Source organism: Hemicordylus capensis, chromosome 4 (assembly GCF_027244095.1).
Source record: "Hemicordylus capensis ecotype Gifberg chromosome 4, rHemCap1.1.pri, whole genome shotgun sequence".
In the NCBI taxonomy this organism is placed as follows: Eukaryota; Metazoa; Chordata; class Lepidosauria; order Squamata; family Cordylidae; genus Hemicordylus; species Hemicordylus capensis.
The window spans coordinates 154677308-154698491 of NC_069660.1; the positions used below are offsets into that span (position 1 = coordinate 154677308).

The following is a 21184-nucleotide window of genomic DNA, read 5'->3' on the forward strand; positions in this document are numbered from 1 at the left end:
GCCCCCATTGTCAAGACAACTGAGAACACATTCCCTTTCATTGACATACTGTAGCAGTTCGATTGCCTGCCCTCACTGTCACTGCCATAGAGCAGCAAGGCAGGGAGAATTAGCTTGGTCACCTTAGCAATGAAGGCACATTTCCTCCTCCCTGACACCAGCTTCTGCACAATGGGTGAACATTTTTACTGCCTTTGCAATGTCCCTACAAAACACATTAAGATGGGAGAGCTTTGTTACAGGGGCTGAACATGAAAGGCACCCCCACATTCAGCTCAGCCTACGTATGGATTGCATCAATTCTGCAGGGTCATGAAGCTAGTGCACAATCAGTATGAGAAAAAGATTCAGTCCAGACATACAGCCTGAAGTTTTAAATGATAACACGCCATTCTATGCATAATAATATTGGCAATGTTCATGAATGCATATGGAACACATGCATAGCACTGGGGGGGGGGAGATACAAATTTGCCAGACTCAAATGAAGTCGGGCAAATCATATATGTGAATCATATATGCAGTAGAATCATATATGCAGCGGATATATGAATCATATATAAATATGAATAATATATTCCAGCCAAGGCTGCATGAGTTCAAAAGACACATATATAGAATATAGTCCAAATAGATAGATAGATATATAGATAGATAGATAGATAGATAGATAGATAGATAGATAGATAGATAGATAGATAGATATACTAGCTGAACCCGCACAGAGCATATATGCGGTAGTTCACTTCCTTTTGGGGGTTAGTTGGGAGAATTTGTTTGGCTGGTCCTCCCACAGCTCTCTCACTTGCTCTGTCCCCCCCACAACAGCTCTCTTGCTCGCTCTGCCCCCCCCCCAGGCGCGTAACAAGGATAGGGCAAGGGGAGACAGTTGTCTGGGGGCCCCACTGCCTGGAGGGGCCCCCCAGAGGCACCTCACGTGACTCCCCATTGCCCCCTGCCCAGCCCCAAGGCTCCTCAGCCACTTGCCCTGTTCACCGTCTCTCCAGCTTGTTCTCCTGGCCGGCAATCGAGCAGCAGACAAGCTGCAAAGAGCTCCTTTTCTCCCGCCTCTCAGCTGATCGGCGGGTGGGCGGGGCTTCCACGGAGGCCTCTGTGTAGGCCGCAGTGAAGCCTGAACTCCAGTAGGGCCCAAGCCCGCCAGGAAGGAGGAGGCAGCCAGAGTGGCCACCACTGGTCTCTGCAGCAGAAGACCCCTTGCTGCCAGGTAGAGTGTGAACTCCTTTTTGTGGTTACCTTCCCCACCCCCCGCACCCGGATATATAGGGATCTGCTTGCCATAGGGCTTTGATATGGGAGGGGGGGACTGAGAAGTCTCTGAATATTTATTTTTAAACAGCTTGGAAAATTTGCTGGCTTAAAAAAAACTATCTAAAAAGTCCTATAAGTGGCTTGTTTCATGGCAGAAAATTACAAAAACTTCTGGAAGAAACAGTATTATATTTATTTTATTCATTCATTTATAAATGCACTTATGTTCAAGTTGTTTTGCAACCCAGAAGGTCTGAGTGAGAACTGTGAAGCATGTCTTCTGCTTTTATTTTATTTTCTTGTGTGTGAAGTGCTCCCCAATAACTTGCAGGGACTTCAGGGTACATCTGGCCAACATGTGAATGCAGCACCTCCATTCCAGAGGAGATGTGTGTTAAAGGGCTTTAAAAGCCTCCTGTGAAAAACCTCCTGCAATCAAACTTGACTGAATTTGTTCAGAATTCTGAGAAAACAAACATAGGTTCACCCTGCATGGTTGAAAGTCTCCTTTGCTAATCTGCAGCGAGAGGCCCATTTTAATCATTCATCTTTCTAGTGTGTTCTAGGCATTAAAAGTAAAACAAATGTATAGTACTCAATGTATATCACTATATATTGTGACGTGTGTGTGTGTGTATTCAGTGAAATGTATTTCCAGGCAGCATACTTATTTTGGAATATCAGACTTAAATCCTTGGGGGCCTGGGGTGTGCGGAGGCCCTGGACTTTGAGTGGGGGGGCCCCATTTTAAAATCTTGTCTCTGGGCCCACTCCAACCTTGCTACGCCCCTGCCCCCACCGCCTCTCTCGCTGGCACTGGCACTCCCCCCACGCGCCTCTCTCGCTGGTGCTGTCGTTCCCCCCGCGCCTCTCTCGCTCGCGCTGTCACTCCCCCCACGCCTCTCTTGCTTGCGCTGTCGCTCCCCCCATGCCCCCTTGCTCCTGCTCTCTCTCCCCCGTGCCTCTCTCGCTCGAACTGTCTCCCCCTCCCCCGTGCCTCTCTCGCTCGCGCTCTCCCCCTCCCCGTACGCCTCTCACTCACGCTGTCTCCCCCTCCCCGCACGCCTCTCTCACTCGCTCTGTCTCTCCCCCCCACACCTCTCTCGCTTGCTCTCTCCCCCCTGCGCGCCTCTCTTGCTTGCTCTGTCTCTCCCCCTCCACGCACCTCTCTCGCTCGCTCTGCCACCTGCTTCTCTCAATCGCTAGAGTCTGTGGCCACCACCGGTTGCCAGGCCAGGCCCGCCAGCATGGGCCGGCCAATTCTCCTACTCCCCCCCAAGCCTTCTGCCTCAGTCCCCTCCCCCCCTTCCTTCTGCCCCAGCTTGCTCCCTCCTCCGTTTCCACCTCTTTATCTCTCTCTTATTCGTGCTCCCCCCCCCGCCTCCGCTTTTTAGCCTGCTTGTGTTTTCCCTGTTTTCCCTGCTGGCCGTTGCCGCATCCTCCTTCCTCCAGTCCCTGGTGTCGGGCCGCCAAGTGTTCAGCCAGCTCCTTCCTGCAGCCCTCCCTCTAGAGAGCATCTTCTGAAGCGGCCAACAGTTTGTCTCTGCCCAGCCAGGCTCCCCCGCTTTCTCTCCCCTCCCTTCTGCCCCAGTCCGTTCAGTTCTTATCTCCACTTGCCCGCTTTCCTTCCTTTCTTTTCCTCCCCAAAGGGCCATTTCCCTACGCGGCCAACCAGCCAATCTGGCGCCTCCACCACCCAGCCAATCCGCTGGGTTGCCAGGACGCATCCCCACAGAGGCACGTCTACGGGGATTAATACAGATGTTTACAGATATGTCTGTGGAGCAAGGGATGGAAATATGAATAGAACAAACTTTGGATCCATTTTTATGCTATGGGAGTGCTTTGGTGGCTACTACATTGGGGCTCCATCTTACACCACTCCAGTAACTTAAGAAACACACAAAAGGGATGAGCCACATGGAAAGAACCATGCTAACACTCTTGCCCACACCCCAGCCTCTGACACTAACATAGTCCTTTCTATACTATCTAAAAGTACAAAGGGTGGGACTCTGCCATATTCAAGATTAAACTACAAAGAAACAATGTCTTCAAACATTAAAAAATCATGTTACTTTTTACTGTTTCATAATAATCAGAGATATTGGTGCTTCTGAAGAACACACACACACAGTCAGAAACACAGAGGAGGAATGGAAGCTGCCTTCCCCCTTTCCATACTCACTCTAAATGTAACTCAATGTCCACTCTAGGGGGTGGCAAGCAAGAATTGTCCACTTGGCTAAGCAGGGCCCACCCTGGTTTGCATTTGAATGGGAGACTACATGTGTGAGCACTGTCAGATATTGTCCTTAGGGGATGGGACCACTCTGGGAAGAGCTCCTGCATGCAGAAAGTTCCAAGTTCCCACCCTGGCTGAGAGGGACTCCTGCCTGCAACCTTGGAGAAGCCACTGTCAATCTGTAGACAATACTGAGCTAGATGGACCAATGGTCTGACTCAGTATATGGCAGCTTCCTATGTTCCTATGAATCCTTTGGCCTATGATCTTTCAACAGATACTTCATAACATTGAAAGTATGGATATGCTATAATGCTCACTTGGATCCTTCCATGAATGTGCCATTCATTTAATCTGTGTGTACCCATGAACATCAGTCTCTCATACAACGGATCATGTCCAGCACACATAGACCACAAGTCATCCCAAACAAAGACACTCCTGCATAGAAAAAACCTATGAGCACCTTAGGCTATCACCATATATTAATCCCTTGCAATCTGAACATACCAACATCCAGGCCCGCATATGCCAGTATGCATACATTCACATCTTTTCATACATTATATTCAGACATACTTGTTTATAATCTTCAGAATGATAGGTTAGGTGGGTTTGTTTTGTTTTGCAAAACGGAGCACCCCTCTCCCTCTTGCTCTCCAGCATGACCATGGAGCAGTCAGCTGGAATGTTGGTTATATTTGAAATCCTGCTACTGCTAGCACCAATGGATCTGCTTTCCTTCGCAATCATTGGTAGGGTTGCTGACACTCCAGCATTTACCTGGAGTCTCCAGGACTTGGCACCAATCTCCCGGTGGCTATACAAAGCATTGCTGGAGATTTTCATGCCGGGAGATTGTGAAAAATATTGGTGGGAAATCTACAGGAATAGCCTCAGTCAGAGCTAGCAACCCTATCCTAGTCACTGCTCAGAAATTAACTAAAGGAGAGAGTGTTTTTGAGGACTTTGTTCTAGACTTTGAGCCTCTGAGTTTGACCATCCCCACTCTCAAATTTCAAAGGGCTGGCTCCTTTTTGGAGAAACGTGGCCTCAGATGCTTTGTCAAACATACCACTGAAGCTTCTGAGGTTCACTTAACCTCTTTATTTCCACTTACAAGGCAGAGTAAGTTCCTGCATTGGAATGTGGGTCTTTTTCTGGCTTTAACAATATTTTACTTGAACAATGCTGCAAGCAATGTTAAGTGCCAAGTATTCCCCCTTTCAGCAACACTGAGGGAGTGGTTGCAGCTTGCCAGTGTCCTCATTTCCTGGGGCATTCCAGGAAGGAATGGCGCTGTCTGGATGACAAAGCCTGTGCTTAATGCTGCTGTGGCTGCCCACAGAGTTGCTGAAGGGGAAAACAGCTAGCGCTTAACATTACTTGCAGCATTGTTCAAGAAAAAAACTGAGCAAGAAAGCGACTACTCCCTGTGCTCCCTACCTCAGGGAAGTCCCACTGGGTGGATTTTGGATCATTTTTTTAAGGATCTGGAAAAACCACTACACAAGTAACAAAACAAATGGCTCTAAATCTCTGCCGCTATAGGGAGAGTATCAGAACTAGAGACTGTTAACATCCTACAGACCTCACACGGTATCATGTGGAGACCATTTGCATAGAACGGCTCAATCGGCAATTTGGGCAATTTTCTTTATGCCAGAGCAAAACGTTCTTGTCAGATGTTTGTATGGCATGGAGAAAGACTTAGAGCCCATTCCTTTTCATTTAGTCTGTGCCATCCAATCAACCCATTCAACTAATGGTTACAAGTGCTCTTTTCATGAGTGTTTTCACTAGATTTAGGCAACTGTTGATGAGTTTGACACTGGTGCGGTCCTTTGCATAAAGAGCTAGGAATAAACAAAACCTCTCTGGGAAACCTCTCTGGCTATTCTTATCAAACTTTTTTTTGTTTCCTTTGAAATTTCTCAAGTGTTTCACTTGAAGAGGAACCTCCAAATCCACCAATTTTGCTTTAAATTAAATGTGGCGATAATTTAGACATATGTGGAATCCCTATGAGAAATCTGATAGTCTTATTTACGTTTTGCTTTCCTTGAAATTCCTTGGAAGTTTCACTTGATATTTGCTTCAAATTTCATTTTGAAATAATTTTCAGTGGCAACTCTTCCTAGGGCTGGTTCTTTCTTTGGTATGTGAACCTAAAGGTCATGACTATATAAAGACCGAGGACAGAGAAAGATGATGGTTCACAATAGATGAGGCTGGCAACTCACTCTATAGCAGGCATGTTGGGAGCAGACATTGGACTGACTTCCTTCGCTTTCTGCAGAGCATGCTTCTGGTTAAAAGCCTCTTCTTCCTCTTGCTCATCCTAAATGCAGGACAAAGCCACTGGTTAAAATGGAATACAGGCGAGCTTAGCATTTTCCACATCCTATGGACTGAACCATAATAGGGTTGCCAGGTTGTGACACAGTGATCTACGCAGCCCTTTTTCATTTGATTGACATACTGGGAGGCAGCTGTACCCTCTCCACCTCTCATCCTTGTCCTCCTCCAGCTGCTCTGTGGCATACCTGGAGTCCTGCTGGTCACAGCCGGTGGGGGAAGAGGGCAGACAATAGGAAAGAATGGGTAGGAATAGGAGAAGCTATGCTGCCTCACTGCAGCAAAGAGTTTAAAGGGAGAGTGCTGATCTCCAGGCTGCAACCTGACAACTTTGAAAACCACATACAGTACAAGTGAGAACATAATTAGGGTTATTCTTGGAGATTCAACCAGAGGGCAGGATGAGGCTCATGAGGCCACAATAAGGCTATTTTTGCTGATAGCAGTGAAGTTAGTTATATTTTCAGAGCCACAAATAATATCATTATGGATCTGGTAACAGATCATTCTAACTTGTATAAGTACCCCAGAATATATTTAACACTTTGTATGTAAATCTGTTTATTGTTTTGGTAGATTGTGATAGTTACTGAAATAATTTTTAAAATGTTAAAAACTGAACTTGTGAGGGCTTAAACTCCCATTTATTTATTATTTGCACAGTACATGTGATAAATAAATAACAAATATTTTAACTCCGCAGAAGTCATCAAAACAATGCTGCATCATCGCACCAGAGCTACCAGACTGGAACTGGTTGTTAAGTCTTCTTTGACTGATATTTTAACATCTAAGTATGTGCAGTTGGAAGCAAGTCATGTTTATTTCACTACCACCTCTGCTCAAAGGTTTTGCAGATATTTTCAGTACTTCCTGATATTAGAAATCAACCCTAAGCCTCCCTCCCCTCTTTTTCATAGCACAAGAACTGAGTCAGCCGAAGAAATTGATTATCAGTAGGTTCAGAGCAGACAAAGGAAGTATTTCTTCATACAACACTTAATTAACTTATGTTATAAGATGTAGCCTTGTATACTGACATAGATGGCTTTAAATAGGCATCAGGCATATTCATGGGGGCAAAGTCTATCAATGGCTAAATGGAACCATCTTGTTCATAGGCACTATGCTGGTGAATACCAGATGCTGTGGACAAACAAGAGGATAAGGCTGTTGTCCAAGGCCTGCTGGAAGGCTTCCTAGAAGCATTTACACGTGACTAGACAGATCCTTGGTATTATTCAGCAGGTATATTAAGAAATTCTCACAGCATTTTCAGTTAGCTTGCTTTGCATGCGCTTTGGTGAAAAAGGCAGGATAAAAATCTTTAAAATAAAATAAAGGCATCCTGAGTCTATTCTTGGGACAGTGCAGAAGGTTATGATGACACTGTCCTTTCTGCAGTTAGCTTAGCATTTATAACCTACTTCCCCCTTTCCTGAGCTACCGTCACCCTCCTGCTTCCGTCCTGGTGTCATTTTTATTAATTATGGGCATTAAGAATTGCAGGGTCTTCTCTCCCTTTGGGGAGATGTCACTTTGTCTGTCCCAAAGGTAAATTAGTGCAATTAATTATTCTGCTCCATTCACATTAACCATGTCAAAGGTATCTTTGTGCTAGAGGGTCTGCTCGGCATCTAGGAAGAACAAATGACTCGTGATGAAGCTGTGCTGGAAAATCAGAGAGGTGGAACGGAGTCTTTCCATTTCTACCAACATGCTGCTCTGAAAGTGTCAGTGGCCTCAGTTGCTTAGTTAGCTCACTGTCATCTGTGTGGCATCTTGGAACATAATCACATACAGCTACCAGTGAATTGCCTTGGCAAGGCCCCAGCTCAACTGTTAGTTAATGGATTTGCACCAGTGTCAGACAGTGTCCAATGAAATGGATAACCATTTAAAAATTTCACAGAAGTACAATCAATGAGGAAAAAATAGGTAATGGGATTTTAAAGGAGAGGGAACTCCAGGTAGCTACCAAGAGCAGGGTAACCTCAGTTGCGGCGTCTGTCCGTTTGAATGTTAAGGGTGTATTTTGGGCTGCAACTTTCCTCTGTGCTGCTTACCTGTTTTATTATGTCATTTTAAAATATTTTATTCTTTTAAAATGTTTGATGGCTGATTAGAGCTATAATGGTCTATATTTACCTTTGTTAGCTCCTGTGCATTGGCTAGGTTGTCCACAGCGATGGCCAAGAAGACATTAAGCAGGGTGTCTAGAGTTGTTAAGGATGAATGAAGCATGTGGATTAAATCAATTACAGGGAGAACATACAGGGCATCCTTCCAGGTGGAAGAGGCTTGTTGATAGATGTGGTTGCAGTTTCCCCATGTCTGGAGCCTATATTGCTCCAGTACTAGTTGAAAGATCACATGGAAGAGCTGGAACATAGGGGAGGCTTCCTTGTTGACAGTGTACCTCCTGAGGGCTGGCAATGCTGCTATGAAGAGTCACAGGAAATGCTTTCCTGTTATATCATTCAAATGGACCCAATATCCCAAATGGGGTATTGGATCCAACCAAACTACTATAAGCCAGGCCTCAGATGCTATAATTTCAAATACAGGACAGCTTCTACAACTCTTCTCCAGTGCCTGGAAGCTTTTCCTCTAAATTATGGCCCCCCTGTCTGTGTCTATGGCCTGAGGAAGAGAAAATGGGTGTCATCCAAAGATTAAGATTGCAGTGAGAGCTAGGATGAGGTACAACAGCAAAGCGACAGGCTGGAAGTGGAAGGCAGGTTGATAGGAACAGAACTCTGGGACTGGAGGCAGGAGCAGGAAATCAACGCAAAGTCTTGAGACCTGGATCTAGAGGGATTCTTGGCTTAAAGCTATTGCATCAGTGAAGATCTGGCTACAAATGCAGGATTAACAAAGAAGCCAGCAGTTCTGCTTCTTCCTAGAGCTCAGACAGGTCCAGATCCATGACAAGTGCCTGGGCTCACCTCTTCTTCCTCTTAAGATGGCCCATTTGGAGGGAGACCCTGAGCACCCAGGTGGGCACTTTGCCACAGGCACCCTGGCATAGCACTGCCTTTGCTCCTGGGGTCCTTGGGACAATGAATGCGGTCCCAAGATGGAACATGTATCCCACAGGGGAGTGCTAGATCCTCAGTGTTTTCTAGTTTCTCCAAAGTCCCTGAGGATCTAGTACGCTGAGGATCTAGCACAGCCCATGTGGGTGCTCAGAGTCTCCCTCTCAGTGGGCCTACTTGAGAGAAAGGAGGGGTGAACTTTGGCTGTTCAAGGACTGTGGGTTTTGACAGGGAGCCTCTAAGTGTTGAGGGTCCCAGCTGGGGTTTCTCCTATTCCTTCCCCAAGGAAGTTTCATCTTCAGAGTCCAGGCATAGCTGGATTCTGGCAGTTCCAGACCAGAAACATGGCAACCTTACTACAACTTGTTTGACTGGATGGGAGAGTTATGACTAAAAGTGCAGTTGAGAGAAAGGTTGCATGTCAGAAAAATGGGATGCTGGAGGATATGGGTGGTTTAAAGCCTCATGTTTTTTTTAAAAAAAATGAAATACAGTAGACAAGGCCTGCAAATCTGACCAGAGTACCAGGGAGTTGGTGGCAGTGGTAGAGGAGGAACTAGTGCTTATCTTTTCCCCCCCAGGCTGTTTTGAATCAAAATTGAGGCTCCCCTGCTGCTTTCCCACTGTAGGGCAAAAACTGCTCCCACTGCTGGGAGAAAACAACTTGGATCCGGATCAGAAAAATGCCTTATGGGGAAAGGGTGAACATCTTCTGATTCACAGGTCCCTATATTTCAGAGCAAAACAACAACAACAACAACAACAACAACAACAACAACAACAACAACAACTCATCAACAGAGTAATCATGTGTCTCCTGGAATCTCGCCTTGTTTGGCCTTAAACAACACCTTAGAGAAAATGATGATTTCAGTAATACAAAAGTGTTCACATGACCACTCTCCATGGTGCTGAAATCTGCAAAATGTTATTGCAGAGCCAGAATCAAGACAGAACAATAAGAGGGATACAGTTTCCAAATAGAGTGAGGACAATGAAGTAGATAGATGACCACATTCCTGAGCGGACACCGCCTTGGGAACGAATCCCATTATACATCACCTCATTCCAGTCTTCGCCTGTTAGGATCTAAACAAATAAGCAATTCTGTTATAACAAAATACTTGTATAATACTTTTGAGTGTGCAAAGCATTTCACACATGTATTATCTTGATGTAGTCCTTACAACATTCTTGAAAGGTAAATAAGTATACCCCCATACTGCATCTGGGAAGCTGAGGCTGAAAGGGAGTGACTTGCCCAAGACCTCACCTACTGAGTTCATGGCAGAAGTGAGATTCAAACCAGAGAAGTCCTGATTCACAGCTCAGCCTGATAGCTGTTACACTACACCAGCTTTAATTTACACAAGGGAAGCTGCTGCTTCAGGCATGGAGATTCTACTATGTCACTAAAACAAATTACACACACACAAGAAGAATGTCACTGCTTCCTTATTCTATCCATGAGTTCCTTTTTGATCTGGCCCCAGATAACATATTTTATTTATTGCTAAGGACATATAACATGGCAACAGTATGCTAGGGATTGACCAGAAGCTGCACAGTCACAGTCCTTTTCAGAGGACTTATTGTCTAAATTAGACAGATGGGAGAGAGCTGAAGGCAAAGCATGGCTCAATAAAGGAACACTGCGAACCAAGCTACAGAATGTTTTTGCTGGACTTCAGACTTGAGGTGGGTTATTTCATGTTTGAATGCTCCTCTTATATAAAGTAAGCTTCCAGCACATGAAAAACTACCTTCAGTGTGCAAGATTTTTAAACTGGTGATGGGGCATGAAGAACTTATCTTAAGGACAGGGAAAGTGTCAACAGGGAGCTACTGCAGAAACTTCCAGCAATAGATGACAAGATCACAGCAATGGTCAGAATATTATTTCAGAAGAGACATTCTAAACTGATTGAAGAGGTGAAAAATGAGGCCAGGTTAGGTTAGGAAGAGAAAGCTGCAGTAGCATTTACTTATCATTAGAATTTAGTATTAGTGTGTTGGTTTGAGATTCACAGTCCATGATAGAGATGTGCACGAATCAAATTTTGTGATTTGATTTGAGCTCGAATCAAATTGCAAAATCCTTGAATTGATTTGTTGAAACAGTGGCCATTGCTAGCTGTTTCAACAAATCAACTTGAATCAATTCGAGTGATTTGGCCATAGAGAACAAAGGGAACTTGAAGCACCCCATTGTTCCCCATGGGTAGGTCCTAGAGGCACCAAAGTGGGTTGAGTGTTAGGGCATGACAGGTGCTACCTACCACCCAACCCACAAAAGAAAATGGACAAGTGGGCAATTTTTAATTTTTTTTAACCTTTCCCCCCAAAAACCTATAGGATCCCAAAGGGGTTTTTGGGAAAGGTAATTTTTTTAAAAATCACTCACTTGCCCATTTCTTTTGTGAGTTGGGTAGTGTCACACCCATCATGCCATACCACCCAACAACTTTGGTGCCCCTAGGACCTACCCATGGGGAACAATTATTATTATTATATATTTATTATTATTTATTCAATTTCTATACTGCCCTTCCAAAAATGGCTCAGGGCAGTTTACACAGAGAAATAATAAATAAATAAGATGGATAGATACTCAACCTGTAGTGCCAACTTTGTGCCCATAGCCCCATTTAGAAATGACATTGTACTTATGTACAACGTCATTTCAATGGGGTGCTTTGAATCTGCCCCTCCCAACAAAGAACACACATTTTTTCAAACACAGTCCAAAAATGGCCAAAAATGAATCACTGACCCAGAATCCACTGCCAGCCACTGTGCCTGCACTGCAGTAACATCACTGGCACAAGTTGCTCTCTTACACACAATTATGACTCCTTGCTTCAGCAGTGCAACAGCTGCTACAGCAGCACTCTTAGCAGCAAGCACAGCCATAAGCTCAACTAGGACGGCTTGAACCACATTTTGACTGAGCATACCTTGCAATGCAGAATGCAGATTGCAGAGCAGACCAGAGCAGTGTGTGAAGCATAAATTAGTCCCAAGGCCAGACATGGGGCTCATCTCACAGCAATCACCAAGTAAATATTACACACACATAGAGCTGAGCTGCCACACTGTCCATTTCTCACCACAACACCATCTCACAAACAGACCAAACAATAGCTCAAGGAAGGCAGGCAGGCAGGCACTCAAGTTCTGTGTTTGTCAATCTGAGATCCAGCAAAATCAGACAGTTAGTAATATAGCAGCAATAGCACAGCATATTATACTTAGTGCTGAGAAAAGAAAACCACAGTATCAAATCTTCCTCTCCTTCCTCCCTCCTCTCCTAATGAATCATCTTCAAGAGCACACTAAGGGCTCTCTCTGCCTTCCCTCCCCAGGCCCTATGAAAACATTTTAAAAATTTCCTCCTTTTTTGCTCCCCCTCCCTCTTCCCAGCCAATGAGGACACAGTTGCTCACGGCTACACTTGATTTGTACGGTAACAAGCCAACTAAGAAGCAAGGAGATCTCAAGCCAATCGGAAGCCAGTGGCAGAAAACCAATCATCAAGGGGGGAAAGCCTGCCAGAATGGTGCTTGGATCACTCAAATCAATTTGACTTTGAATCGAGTCATTTCAATTTGAACTTGAATCAGGCTCTTTATTTTAAGGCCATTTCATTTCAAGTTTGAATCACTCATAATGGCCTGATTCAAGCTCAGATTGATTTGCTCATCTCTAATCCACAATATATCAAAATATCAGGGCAGGTATCTGTAGCTGCTGCAGTTGAGATGTGTGTGCTGATATGTCTGGAAAGAGCTGTACAAACAGCTCCACACATTTTTATTCTGCCTGGACCTGTGTTGATCACGATACATGCAGAATTAAAAAATCCTAAGGATACACAGAACCAAACATCTCTACAGAAACATGAATTATGCTTGAAGCTTTGAGACCTTTGGTTTTGTTGGATAACCTCCTTAACACCAAGTGAGTGTGGAACTAAGCATTACAAGGAACATGGGCTGCCACTGAAGGTTGCCTCCACAATATATAGTACAAATGCTGGGTAAAACACAGCATTATGTCAGGGCATGGGCTGAGTTGCAATGCACATTAAGGAGAGGACACTCAATGTGGTTACCATTTTGAAGGGCAGCCCCATTGTTCTTGTAACATCAGGCCTGAGCTGACTCTCTGAATGGAGCTGTCATTGAAGGGAACTGAATTAATTTCTTCAGCTCTAGGCCCCCGACCACAGAGTTATACCTGGAAAACTGTCATGATAGCTGCAGGAAAGGTATCAAAGTTTGCAGAAGGAGTCCCATCCATAAAATTAAATCTGTGGAAGGAATCAAAGTTAAAATTACAAGCTAGGACAAGCTTCTGATTCAACCAGGAGAAACCCTCCTTGTCACTGTGTATTTTTTCCTTCTAGTGTCATCTCCTGTCATTAGACTTTTGTAATAAAAAGGGCTGTGTATAAAACTAATATTAAGACTGTACTCTCCCCACTTCTGCAATACAGTAAATTACATAAAGTTAGGCAAATATGACTATATTTACCTAAATATTTAAATATTATTTAACTAATATAAATAACATTTTAGTTAAATAACATCATAGTATTATTTAAATATTACTATCAGTTAAATAATATATTTAAATAATATTAAATATTAGGTAAATGTTCCTATATTTAATCATTCAACATTCTATTCCAGAGACCTTAGTTGTCTCTCTGGAAAAAGGTGGGTTATAATTTTTACAAAATAAATACAAGTACATAAATAAATATTCTGCATCTAAAATTCAGGATTTTATATCCTTTTTGTGTAGTGTAAGACACTCAGCTCTTCCTCCCCATCATGGGCAGTAACTGCCCAGATCTATCGCCACCCCTTTCCTGGTTTCTGAGGTATTTCCTACATATTTTTAAGCCTGGATACCGAAATGTGAAGGCCAGAAACTTTTTCAAAAAGATAGCTGAAAGATATTCAGGATTTCAAATTCTGCATCAGCTAATGAATGCTGTCCTTGCACAGCAAACCTGAAGACACAGGGTATATACTGTATGTAGCCTTCAGCATAACCTCTAAGTCCTTTCTCCAGGTCAATATGCTCAGGCCACAATATGCTGGAGAGATGGAACCAGCAGTTATCTGCCCTAGAGAGCTTACAAAGAGGCAGCTTTATGCATAATTTGGTGCAACCTAACTGAAAATGGAATAGCTTTATGGAATACTCTGACACACTGGCAGAAATTTTAAAGAACCATGCCTTGCCTTGCCTCACCATCTACTTACCTGCCACCAAACAGCTGCATCCCAAGCAGGGCAAAGACTACAATGAAGAGGAAAAGGAGGAAGAGCAGGCTGATAATAGACTTCATAGAACTCATCAGTGAGACCACCAAATTCCTCAAGGAAGCCCAATACCTGGAAAATCCAGATGTTACTGTAGCATGCTTCCAAAAGCACAACAAGACTATTTAATCTGGGATGGCTTTTGGTAGCCAGAGTTCAACAGAGAGAGGGGTAGGGGTGTGTGTGTGTGTAGAGGGGGTTATAGTGTGTTATGGGGGTTATATTATATATTCAGTTGGTTTTATCTCATTAATTCTGTTTAGTTGCTAAGCTAGATAGCTAGATAAATTAAACAGCAACAGTAGAAAGGGCTAAAAAGGGAAAGTCAAGCCGGGCTGCCAATTGAATAGGGAAGCAGAGGAAAAGGACAGGGGAAAGACTTGTTCGGGGAAGGTTGGAGAACACAGGAAGAGTTACTCCTTTGTTCTACTCACTTTGTGACCTTAAATATTCTCAGAAGCCGCAGGGCTCGTAAGACACTGATCCCAAAAGAGGTCCCAGGTCTGAAGATAGCCCAAACCACTTCAAAGATGCTCCCCACTGTGACCTGAGTGAGCAAACACACACAGAAGAAACAAATAAGAACATCATCCAGGAATTGAAGGAAGAAGAAAGTTACCAAATCCACCCATGTCTCAAAGCCAGATGTGCCAAACATCCAGTCATTCCCTCCCTCCCTCCCACACACATATACACACAGAGAAGAACATACATAATTTGGAGGACCATAATGCAAGGACCGAACAGGAGGCTAGCAGCAGAGAGTCGGAATGCATAATAGAATTAAATTATACACTATATTCAATAGATGTCTATGACTCTTGCGCAATCATGTTTCAAACACAAACACCATAACAAGCATGAAAGCACTATCTAGAAAAACACCACTTTCCCCCAGGTGTAAAGATTTATTTTATGTTTAAAAAGATTTATTTTATCTTTTTATTCACTTATATCCCACCTCATTGTGTGCTTGAACTGGTTAGTATAACATACTGAGCCACCAAGAGCACATCTACACCAGAAATTTATGCCAGTTTAACAATCAAGGTTTCTTCCCAGGAATCCTGGAAACTGTAATTAAGTGACCATGCCCCCTCCTTCCATCTCATCTTACAGATCCAGGGTTCTGTGGGAAGAGGAGATTATTATTCAACCAGTTTTAATCTGTAGTGTAGATATGCCACGAGTGTTCTGAAAATATATCTACATTTGTGGATGTGCACAGTTGTGTGCAACAAATTGGATACAAATGCCCATATACAGATGTGAGAGGACAGGGTAGGAAAGAACTGGCAGCTCTCAAGTTCCCATAAAGATTTCTTGTTGCCTCAGATGGCGGGAAGGAGGTTGGCAAGCACACACTGTCCTCGTCCCTGCCTCTCCTTCAGCTGAGGACAGAACTGCAGCAGGCAGGCTCCTCCTTATTCTCCCCCTCCTTCTGCCTTTTAGCAGTATCTCCTCAGTTGTGTCCCTTCCTGTTCCACTCTTCTTGCCCCTGAGTAGTCAACCAGTTTCCCTTTCCTTATTAGCAAGTAGCCATAGTCACTAGGTAGAGTGTCCTGTCTTTTGCCAAAGGGTCATTACCTGCTGCCTCCTTGCATGCACCAGGGACACAGGCCCCCACGAGTCTATCACCTCCCACCCACCCCTCCCAATTCTCCTTCCACACTGGGCCTACTCCCTGACCGATTAAAAAGAGAACTTTAACCACAGAAATAAACTATCAGTTTCTTTCAGATTACTGTGTAATTTTCTCCTTGCACTGAGAAGCTGGTAATTTGGATCATAGATATGTATCCTTGTTCCCTGTCAGGTGTTTCCCCTTCATCTTTGCTCACAAGACACAATTCTCCTTCCTCCCCATCTTACAGATCTACAGTTCCGTTTAAAAAAAAAAAGCATGTTCTGTGGAAAGCACGAACTCTTACTCAACCAGTTTTAATTTGAAGTGTAGATATGCCCTCAGTGCTTTGAAAAATGTGGTACTGTATCTAACAAAAATGTGGTATTTAACTTCCTACCTTTCCCAATGATTTGTCTTAATCTCATGCTACTTAACAGGATACTGCTTACCCCACAGTCAAAGCAGTTGAAAGAAGAATGAAAGTAAAGGCGTGGGCCCATTCCATACATCTTCAAGGACATCTCTAGCAGGAAGAGCCCCAGAAATATAAACTCTGCATAGTCTGAAACAGAGAAATCCAGGCATTAGCTCAATCTCTGCTTCCCCAAATCCATTATTGGAACAAAACTTTATAATAATATGTGATACACCCACACTGAGCTGCTTCATGCTGTCAAACGTCTTCACATGATTGTGTATGCAAGCATACAGTGTAGTGAAGAAAGGCTAGTGTGAATCAGGATGTACAGGCAGGGAACTGGTCGCCACCTTCATGACTGCAGGTTCTGGAAAAAATGTGGCAGTGATCACAGAAATGGCTGCCCTGGGCAGCTACTCTGCATGGACTGCCTAGCTTACTTTAGTCCATCTCGCATTTAAAGAGGGTGCTGTAGTGTTGTGCCTGGACGATTTAGAGAGGGAGCCTGTCAGTTGCCACACTATTGGTGGTCTCGTCTGCAGGGCTGAAAACCAGAATTTCTCCAGATTAAGCTTGTCAAAATAATGTTGACCAGGGACACCAGAAAACCTTTTAGTGACTTCCGCAGCTGCTGTTGAGTACCTCATACTAAGCAATGATACTACTGACTGTTCTGGATAACTTTAATATGGAGGGATTTAAACAACAGATTAAATTGTTATCCAGTCTTTTACCACCAGCTTGAATATAGAGAGCAAGGACATGTCCACACTGCAGCTAATTTTCCTTGCCCCCTCCTTTTAAGTTTGCTCTTTAAAAAATTGTTTGCATAACAACATGAACAAAATCAAGTCCATTACACGACCACAGTATTATATCAGCTTGGAGCAACTGAACTCTCTAAATGGAGGCACATCTGTGCAAAGGAATTCAAGTCAACAACATCACACCTATTTCTGCCTGAAACAATGTGGACATAACTGGAGCATTATAGTGAAGATGCTGAAAATTATATACACAATGGAATTAGCACTAGCCTACAGTCCCATGTGTGGACATGGCTCAAGTCTAACATTTTTTAATTAGTGAGGAGGATTTGAGGATCTTGGATAATCCTAAGTGTCATGGTTTGGTATTGTCAATGAAATTAGCATAGTTGATGCTGCCAAACTGATTATTTTAAAAAATACCTTATTGAGCATTTGTACTGCTCAGTGCTCTTATATTCTCCTGGCTACTGCTTCTTTTTGACATTATTTTTGCCCACATTATTTTGTTTACTGGCGCCCTGATGCCATCACACCTGATGAAGCATTTTGACATCAATAAAATTATGCGAGTGGCTGTAGCCATTCAGATTATACAACAGTGAAAGCAACTGAAGCTGAGGGAAGTGAGGGCGAAGAAGGAGAAAAACGACGCAGAGAAGGAGCAGCAGCTAAGGGAACAGAAGGCCACTAGACAGCATCAAAGCAACATAAATTCATTTACAATGTGTGCTGGAAAAAACGACTGAAAACAGGAGGTCCTCTTTGACATTCATTACTGAGCTGAGACAGAAACTTGTTCTCATCTCATGCCACCCTTAACCAATACAACGTCATTGACTTCACTGGAGTATATTTCTGATTTGGACCTGCATAATAACAGGATCAGGTTCAACAATCAGCAAGAGACTGGCTGGGAGTAGTTCCCCCCAGCTTTTTCCCCCTGGAGAAAAAAACCAAGCCATATGGACATATTTCTTGGAAGCAACATCTCTTTGCTTACACTTACAGTTGGCTCTGGGCCAGCCTTGTTCTGTTCTCTGACGCTGCTGCAATACCAGTGCACAAACAACACAGAGCTCCATCACTTACAGAGGAGGTGAGTGAGCCACGGAGGTTGGTTGTGATGGACGATGGCCACACAGGCAGTGTTGAGGGCCACTATACTCAAAACGAGCCAATAGAACACCTGGGATTTCACCATGTGACGAACAGAGATACGCAGTAGACGCTCCTTGTGTCGGAAGTATGAGGCACCATCCAATTTAGCACTCTTGATGCTGGCTCGAGCAAGCGGAGTACCTGGGGTGAGATGAGGAAGGAAGATGAAAGATGCTAGAAGATCTCAATATACCAGGGACATTGAGCACATGGGAGAAGACTGATCTCGCACTGGCAGGGTGTGATGATACAGAACAGGTTCTGCTTTCTTCCACTCTGTCTCTCTCTGTGTGTATAAAATTTCTGAATAAACCAAGACAAAATTATGGTTTTTAGAACTCAACCTCTTGTCATCCCATGCTTAGGACTTAACATTTACTAGAGCTCAACTTCATAGCCATAGGACTCTTCGAGGTGTTGGGGGGCGAGGGCAGTAGGGGCAGAAATAAAATTATCTGAGTGCTTTGGGGTGTGTGTGGGGGGGGGGGGCTTACAGTTGGTGGTGACAGTGGTTTTCTTTTCTTTTGCCCCCAATGTGGGTGATGGTGGCAGAGCTCCCCAGTGGCTGCCTCCTGGGAACCACACTTCCCCTGGAATGCCCCAGACACATCAACATTCCAGGGAATTAGCAGACAGACTGCTTTTCCCTTTCCTCTTTGCTTTTACCCATATTGGGAAACTACAGCTTGTCACTAGAAGCACCCCAGCATAAGCAGGCATTCAATGCCACAGAGGAAATTGGCCTTACAATGCATCAGATGGAAATATTGTGCAAAGCTAAACTGGTGGAAAGGCCACCTAGAAATGGGAGGCTCCCTGCTGTTGAGTCGTGTGCATCCTTGAAGAAGCCTGAGTTCCTGATGGACAAAATACATGTTAATGTGCTAAGAGGCATCTGAGAAGTAGTCTTCAACCAGAATACAATCAAAGACATGAATCTAAGCCTAGATATGTACGACAATAGAGCCCTTTTGTAGGGATGTGCGAACCGGTTCGGGTCCGAACCGGTTCCGGTTCGGAGGTTCGGATCGAACCGAACCACCCCTGGTTCGGTTTGAATCCGAACCGAACTGGGGGTGGTTCGTTTCGAACCGGTTTGGACCGGTTCGGATCGGTTCAGAAAGCTGAAAATTGGTCAGATGGTAGCTGGCACCCAGGGGTACCTGTCACCCAAACCCCAAAGCAATCGGACACTCGTACGATTTTTTATGAATTTTTGAAAAATATTTTTATTTTTCTCTCATAGGATATAATGGGACCCGAACCAGGCCATTATTTCTTATTGTGGAGCACTCATGGGTGCCAACAACCATGCAAACCCTGAAGCAATCAGACACCCCTATGATTTTTTATGAATATTTGAAATATTTTTAATTATTTTTCTCATTGAGTATAATGGGACCCAAACCAGTCCATATCCCCTGTTGTGGAGGACCTAGGAGCACAAAAGCAGGGTGGGTGGTAGACAGGCATGGGTGCCTACCACCCAAAAAATCTCAAGGCAATTGGACACTCCTCTGATTACTGGTGAATTGTTAAGTGTTTTTGAATTCCTCATAGAGAATAATTAGGATTGCAGCAAATGTATAGCTTCACGTCGGGGGGAAAGGGGTGTCGTAGAGTGCAGTGTGGTGGGTGGTAGTTCCTAGGGTGGGCAAGGAAGCTATCAGAATTATTTGAAAGGAATTGGGCAAAGAGGTGATTTTTAAGTGATTTTTGAAGTTTACGCGTCTTTAAGGTTTTTCCTCATAATAAGTTATAATGGAGCTTTCAGCAGCCCTATAAGTGCACATGGGGGTGCTGGGGTGGCCCAGAGCAAGTGGTGGTGTAGTGCACATAGGGTGCCAACCACCCCCATGGGTTTCTAACCCATGGGGTACAGGGATCTCTGGTAGGGGCACCCCCATGGGTACAGGGTTCTCTTGTTTCTGAGGTATTGAGTGTGGATTCTATGATAGCAAATGAGATTTTCAATGAGACACCATCAATCCACTCTAATATGCTATCATAGAATCCACACTCCGCCTCCTGCTTCTTCTCTGTGTGTGTGCTTAGTAGGGGTGTGCAATTTGGGATTTCGGGTGATTTGGCTCGGACCCGAACCGAATCACCCCTGTTCTGTTTTGTGCCCGAATCTGGGTCACCCGAATCACCCTTGATTTGGTTCGGATTCGGATTTAATCCGAATCCGAATCTGAATCGATTCGGGGGGGTAAAAAGGGGCCCAGGGGCAAAATTTTGGGGTGGGGTGGTAGTGCCCAATGGGTAGAGTCTACCACCCCAATTTCAGGGGGATTGGGCAACGGGCTGATTTTTGGTGATTTTTTAAAGTTTTAGTGACTTTGGGGCAGTTCGGGGGCATAGCATGGGATCTGGGCAAAAGGAGTGGGGTGGGGTGGTAGTGCCTAATGGGTGCAGGCTACCACCCCAATTTCAGGGGGATTGGGCAAAGGGCTGATTTTTGGTAAATTTCTGAAAATTTCATATCTTTGGGGCATATTGGGGCATATTGGGGCAGAAAGTGGGGCCTGGGGCAGAATAGTGGGGTGTGATGGTAGTGCCTAATGGGTGGAGGCTACCACCCCAATTTCAGGGGGTTTGGACAAAGGGGTGATTTTTTGAGAATTTTTGAAGTTTTAGTGACTTTGGGGCAGTTTGGGGGCGAATTATGGTGAATTTATTTGTATGAGGTTTGTCTTCATAAGGTGAAGTGTGCTAAATTGATTACTTCCTCATATTATTCATAGTAAAGGAAAGTGTGAAAAAGTGAAAGTGGGGTCATGAGAGTTGTTTAATTGAAAAATATCTCATTTGCTATGATAGAATGAGAATTCACACCTTTTCTATTCACCATAATTCACCCCTCTGCCCAATCACTCTTAAATTGGGGATGGGTGGTAGCCTCCACCCATTAGGCACTATCTACCAGCCCACCCCACTCCTTTGGGGCAGATCCACTTTCTGC

At 44.2% G+C, this 21184-nt stretch overlaps 1 protein-coding gene and 1 long non-coding RNA gene across 11 annotated transcripts in view; one reads left to right on the top strand and one right to left on the bottom strand.

The window, feature by feature from the left end:
• CACNA1E (calcium voltage-gated channel subunit alpha1 E) overlaps positions 1-21184 on the bottom strand; it is a 673520-nt gene that overhangs the window by 129620 nt on the left and 522716 nt on the right. For all 10 annotated transcript variants that reach the window (XR_008306367.1, XR_008306368.1, XR_008306369.1 and 7 more), the window contains 8 exons: positions 18151-18360; positions 16323-16435; positions 14681-14793; positions 14187-14318; positions 13150-13222; positions 9882-9999; positions 8021-8088; positions 5758-5855 (listed from right to left, as the gene is read on the bottom strand). Coding sequence is in view for 7 of the 10 variants with exons in the window: in XM_053247018.1 (XP_053102993.1) it covers positions 5758-5855; positions 8021-8088; positions 9882-9999; positions 13150-13222; positions 14187-14318; positions 14681-14793; positions 16323-16435; positions 18151-18360 (925 nt within the window). In the remaining 3 variants the exon portion in view is untranslated. The remainder of the gene's footprint in view (positions 1-5757; positions 5856-8020; positions 8089-9881; positions 10000-13149; positions 13223-14186; positions 14319-14680; positions 14794-16322; positions 16436-18150; positions 18361-21184) is intronic.
• On the top strand, positions 1157-18192 carry LOC128323601 (uncharacterized). The gene is made up of 3 exons (XR_008306373.1): positions 1157-1225; positions 6576-6666; positions 16311-18192. It is a non-coding gene; the product is annotated as an uncharacterized LOC128323601 (long non-coding RNA).